Below are 6,048 nucleotides of genomic sequence, written 5' to 3'. Positions count from 1 at the left end.
GACGTCGGTTCAGTCAAGGCGCCTGGCGAGAATGTGTGTGGGAGTCCCCCTGAGAGGGGAAGGGGTGGTTGTAATTCTTCTTGTTGTACTTTTACGATGAAGTGAGCACTGCTAATGCTGATGGCAGCGGTGTGGGGCGTTTGATACAGGTGACTGTCGATAGAGGGATGGCGACAGGGACGGCCGAAAAAAGGGAGAGATGCCGTCGGTGCTTAAATACTTAGTTAAACAGGTAGACGGGCCGACGGAACGATGAAGATGGAGATGGCGATGCTATCGGAGAAGGAAGAGGGGGAGGCACCAATAATTGAATCTGGGGAAGAAATAGTCTTGGGATTTGATGGGTGGTGGATGGTTAAAGGGAAGAGAACATGGTGGTTGAATTGCGCACAGATTCGCCGCAGACTCAAAAATGCCGATGTTCTTTTTTCGTTCCTTTCCGTTCCTTCGCTTAGCAATAAACCGGTCAGGGCAGAATTATATTACCTGGAATCTTACCAACAGACGGAAAAGGAGGAGAATGGAGGAGATGGGAGAGATAAGATTATAATCTGATCGATCAGTCAGCCGGCCCGCTTTATATAGTCGACTCCGGCATCAGGGCGTCCGGAAAACTTTTCTTTCTTTCGAATGACTAATTAACACCCCCCTCTCCTAGTTGACCGTCTATATTTTAGGTAGTTATCTGTTCCTTCAAAGCCGATTTTTAACCTGTTGTGTAGTATACAATCCAGGGGCTGAATTCTAAAATGTGACGAATTCGAATATTCCCGATGCAATGCAGTGTTCATGTATACCATAAGATATATCTCCTCGCATACCACGCTGCGCATGCACCTGGAATTCAGGCAATATGTACAATCCAACGTATCCAACGTCGTACAGACTCAAGATGTCCGGTATGGAATAAATTGTGCAATTGCAACATTTCCGCTCCCAAGTGCAGGTACTCGTACCGGTACCGCATTAATCGATGAGGGTTTTTTCTCCTAAATATTTAATTAACCCTTCCATTCGACCGCTAGTAGAGAATAATCACAATGTCGTGTCGTGTGCATAGTTTCCCTTACGTCTTAGGCGTACTCCGGAGTCCGAAATGTCGACGAGAGGGCAAAGATCCCGACTTGTCCGTTACCGTGATTTTTATATCCGACTCTCTCATCCCTAATATCTTCGTCCCGGTCGGACTTTACTGTTTGATTCGATAAAAAAAACAAGCATGTTCCTTTCCCTCATGGTACAATGACGTACATGCTTCCGGCATCTGCGCGGCAGATTACGCTAACCTGCTTGTCTAGCCGAATGTCGGTTCCGATGCTATCAAAAAATACCACAGTACCATTTAGTGCGGCGCTCAAAGGTAATTTTAGACCTCGTTCCGAGCGTTAGCTAGGCTGGAACTTTAAGGTTGTATCAGATGTCTCGACCGTTTTAAACTTCTTTCCTTCCTGCCCTCGTGTACATGTACATATTGCTGTCGTGTATGAAAATGTTGGTAGTAGTGATGGTAAAAGTAATTTCTTGATATCTGTCCGAACAGTTAAATTTTGTTTATAATTAAGCAATTATCGTACCCATCTAGTACCGCTTTTCTCGAGATCTGTCGATCGCTCCGAGCTACTGTTGCGGTTGTTCACCCAGAAGTTGAGGGTGTGTACTTATATACAAGATTTTTTTGATCGATTAACTTGAGAAAACTTCCAATTGGTTTGGACATCTGATGATAGCGATAAAAAAAAAGAAACAACAGAAGGGAATTTATGCTAGAGGATATAAGGGAAAAAGCCGTCGCCCGAATTAAAAAAAAAAAAAAAAAAAAAAAAATTTATAACAAAGAAAGGAATAAAAGAGGTAAAAAGAGTAGAAGGAAAGAAAAATGAAGATGCCGTTTTTTGGTATGATCGCTCGAATTGAGGAAATGGCCTGTTGGTCGTTATGATACTGATGGTAGTAAAAGAGGATGCAAAATTATCTTGATAGCAAAGGAATGCTCCCGCAGTGGAAAAAAAACAAAAACAAATGGAACGGTGTGAACAAAGGAATGCAAGGCAAGGGAATGACGAGATGAAATAAAATAAAGCAAAAAGGTTCGATTGTATGCCCAGAATAGCCCAGAATGCAGTTGCGAAAGGTAAAAAAAGGGCAGGGGATGAGTTGCAGTTCTGAATAGTAAATACCTTCCCGTAAGCAGAAATACTTCGTAGCAAAATAGCGATCACATAATAACGCAGTCTTTCTCATCAGCGTTCGTAGTTCCTGCCTTTTGCTTCTTTCCCTTGCTGAGTTTGTCGACGCTGTTGTGCATTGCCGCCTCGATCGTGCGCAGTCGTAGTTTCGCTCTCTCGTCCCCTTGCTCTGCGGCACGTACGTACCACATGTTCGCGCCAACCTCGTCCCGCATACAACCGATGCCCATCTCGGTGAAATAGCCCACAGTATAAGCTGCTTTAGCCAGACCTAAAGAACGGAACGTTAGTACTGCAGATAAAATACCGAGCCATTTTAGAATATTTACCTCGATCAGCGGCTTTCATGGCCCAGGCGTAAGCTTCGGATTCATCGGGTTCGAGAATCGGAGGGGCGCCAACGGTATACCAAGCGCAGAGGGCCAATTGAGCAGGTGCGAACCCGAGTTCCGCCGCCCCGGTATAGTAATGAATGCTCAAAGCGGCATCTTGAGGACATTCCAAAGTTCCCTTCTCATAAGCTTCTCCCAGCCTGTAACTAGCTTCCGCGTGACCAAGTTCAGCAGCTTGAGCATACAGCTGGGCAGAGTAACCGGGATCCTTAAAGATATCCTTGTCGTCACCGACCTCGTGCAACTTTCCCAATTCGAAGGGTGCATTTGGGTACTGGTAATCGGCTGCTTCGGTAGCTCGCTTCAACCATTTCAGTCCTTCTCTGTAGCCATCTGTTATTCCGAGGTCGCCTCTCAAACATGCCATTGCCAACCTGGTCATTGCGCCCGGATGGTTCCTCGCAGCCGATGCTCTGTAGAACTGAACGGCCTTCAACGGCTCCTTCTTAGTGCCCCATCCGTATTCGTAATGCAGAGCGGCTCTATATCCGGATTCGGCGTGACCGTGCTTCGCCGCAGCAACGAAGAGAGGGAAGGCCTTGTCCAGGTCTGGCTTCCCGTTTGTGAACAATCCGCTGCACAACGCATCTGCCAAAAAGTACTGCGCATATGGGAAAGATCGATCCGCAAGCCTTTGAAGAATCTGTCGTGCTTCCTTCAGCAGCCTGGCTCTCTTCCTGTCAGGCGCGAGCTCGACATCCGAGCTGTGGGGCGACCTGCCCTTGGGGGCAGGGGATCGATCCCTGCCTGCACTGCTGGGAGGGTGATTTGGCATGTTTTCCAAAGATTGTGCGGCGGATATCAGGAAAACCGCAAACTCGTATTGAATGGACGGATCATTGGTTTTCATGGCGTTCTGTCTGTACAGCTCAATGGTCTTCTCGTGGGAAAGCAACGACGCATCTTTCCCAACAACTCCCTTGAGATGGGAATTGTCGAAAGTATACACACCGGGTGCCTCTCCTTCGCTCGACCTCCTACTATCGTTCGAATATGCTGCAGAGTGGACTCTTGGTGCTGGGTGTCCCGGGGACCCTGTACGACCACGGAATTCACCGTAAAATGAATAGACTCCTGAGTTGCCCGACACCTTTCTCCTATTAGGGGCTCGATCGTGAGGTGCTAGGTGATTTGGGTTGATTGGTGGATCCGAGTCTGCTGAGACGGGTGACTCTTGCGTATTGCGTAGTTGTTCTTCATTGTACGACTCGAAATGGGCGTATTTCAAGGGAATGATGGCTGGTTCTTGCTCTCCCGCTCCTGTCGATGCTCCTTCGTTTGTGTCATTCCCACTAGATCGTGGTCTTATCGATGCACCCAGGGTAAGGTCCAGACTCGGGACACCGGATTCCGAGGATATGCGAGCGTCGTCAATGATCCCGGTTTGAGGTTGATGTATTTCTTGTGGAACTTGAGCTGTGTAGTGGGTGCGGTATCCGGTTTCTCGGATAGGAGAATCTTTCTCAAGATTCTGCCGTTCTCCGGAGTAGTCGACGACGTTTAACCGGGTCGGTTGCTGGTGATAAGTAGCGGTTTCATTGGGCTTTCCGGCCATGTTGTCGTCGAGGTAGGAATCCCTTGGCAATCGAGGGCTTAGAATTGGTGATGAAGCCCTCTTGATGTCTTTACCCTCATCTCCTAGGGAATACGGTGACACAGCAGTCATTTCTTTCCCACTGTGTTTCCTAGATCCGGGCCGTACAAGGGACAAAGAGTATACCGCCTGCTGATGTCCCAATTGACGGTCAAAGTAGGGTACTTGAGTGTAGAAGGTTCTTTCTGTCGTTCAGTTTCTTTTTGATGGCGAAGGTGTCGATAACTCTCGCAAGATCGTCGAAGGCGATGTCGGAAGAAGGCGAAGGACCACGAGGGGTTTGCTTTAATAAAAAATATAAAAACCAGGGGACGAGGGTCGGTGTTTATATATAAACCGAGAAGAGCGTCTATAAAAACGAGTGAGGTTCCGAAGCTCAAAAGTGCAGCTGGTAGAAATTCTGGCGTCGTCGTAAGAATCCCCACAGACGGCCCACGTTGGCACAAAATGCGTCTATGCAAGGGAGCTCGGAGTCAAAGGGATATAACCGGCCAGGGAGGGGAGACGCTGCATATATCGACCAGCTCTCGAATGGGAAAGAAAGAAAGAAAAATAAAAATAAAAATAAAATCCGTGTATGCGACGGCACTGGCGACAATAGCGATTACAGGAAGGGCCCACAAGCAGAAAAGCAGATTTGGATTTAGAATTATAAGATGACGCTTTTCTGCTTTGTTAAAGTTTCCCAGCAGTTGCAATTCTCCACAAACGAAAGGCTCCTTTTTAGGGGGAAGGGATTGTTAATATTAACTGTCTCTGGCGAAGTTTTCTGGAAGGTGGACTTCGAAACAACACAGGTCCGGTTCGTTAAGGTGCAACGTCGGCTTCGACTGCAGCCGGGCTATAATTAAAAACCCCGGGTTATTGGACACGATGCTCAAGAGAGAAGTCGAAAGCTGGTAAAGGAGGATATATGGGTGTATGTATTATGTATGTAGATCGTTCAGAGTATCTTCGAAGGGAACCGAAAGAGTGGAAGAGAGCGGAAACAGCTGTGGTTTCTTGTGGCTGGAAGTGGAAGGAACAAGACCCAGGCGATTGAGACGGGGCAGCTAGCAGCTGTTCCGGGAAGGAGGCCTAACTACGACGCGAACGAATTCGAACGAACGTAATAGCAAAAGTTGGGGGTTGATGCTAAAAATTAATCGAACAACTGAGGTGGGATTGGGGACTCTTGGTTCATGAACCATGCAAGCAGGGAAGCTTCATGTACTCCACCCGGTGCGGCGAGGGCTAGTGATCTATGACGACGAAAAGGGTAAACATTAACAGTCGATTCTCCTCTCACTTGCTCACTCTCAATCTGTTCCCTCAAAAGTGGAGGCAAGGAGGGATGTGATAGCGATGCGTATATACCCAACTTTTGTTATTTTTTTTGGCGAGCCGGGATTCGATTTCATGGCAATGAGGGATAAGGGGTTCAAGGAGAAGCACATACTACGGTATATTCACTACTACAAACAGCAGCCTTGCGTAATAGTGATGACAAAGACAGCCTTGAATTGAATTCTTTGGATTGATGTGAATTGATTGACTGATCATGATCATGGATTCTTTTCCCTGGCCCAACCCTTGCAAAGTATGACCTTCAAGACTCAACCGTCTACGTACTATAACATACGAAAGAGAACCTTCGAAATGCGCCTACGGGTGCGCCGGCAGCATGACTGATCGAGCTCTGCGCCGAAAGCAGACGAAAATGCAAATAGCCTTCGGATACCATGATTCTATATAGCGAGTCTTGAAAAGTTTTTTCTACTTTGAGACTTTAGCTCCTCAAATGCCCTTTAGACGGCCTGTCGAGCATGCATTTTTCGTGGACCCGGAGCCCGCTAATTCTTAGTGCCCTGCATGTTAAAAGCAGGGTTGTTTGGTT

The 6,048-nt window shown here is 47.2% G+C and overlaps 1 protein-coding gene across 1 annotated transcript; it reads right to left on the bottom strand.

The window, feature by feature from the left end:
• Window positions 1-2,215: 2,215 nt before the first annotated feature.
• On the bottom strand, window positions 2,216-4,244 carry DFL_007310 (uncharacterized protein; the record flags this gene model as incomplete). The annotated part of the gene is made up of 2 exons (XM_067636873.1): window positions 2,216-2,457; window positions 2,516-4,244. The coding sequence occupies 2 exons, from the start codon at window positions 4,242-4,244 to the stop codon at window positions 2,216-2,218; spliced, it is 1,971 nt and encodes a 656-aa protein (XP_067488444.1).
• Window positions 4,245-6,048: the final 1,804 nt, after the last annotated feature.

The sequence above is a fragment of the Arthrobotrys flagrans genome, assembly GCF_004000055.1.
Source record: "Arthrobotrys flagrans strain CBS H-5679 chromosome Unknown unitig_8, whole genome shotgun sequence".
NCBI classification, from domain to species: domain Eukaryota; kingdom Fungi; phylum Ascomycota; class Orbiliomycetes; order Orbiliales; family Orbiliaceae; genus Arthrobotrys; species Arthrobotrys flagrans.
Note: the sequence above shows the minus strand (reverse complement) of the source record. Positions and strands in the feature narration are given on the sequence as shown.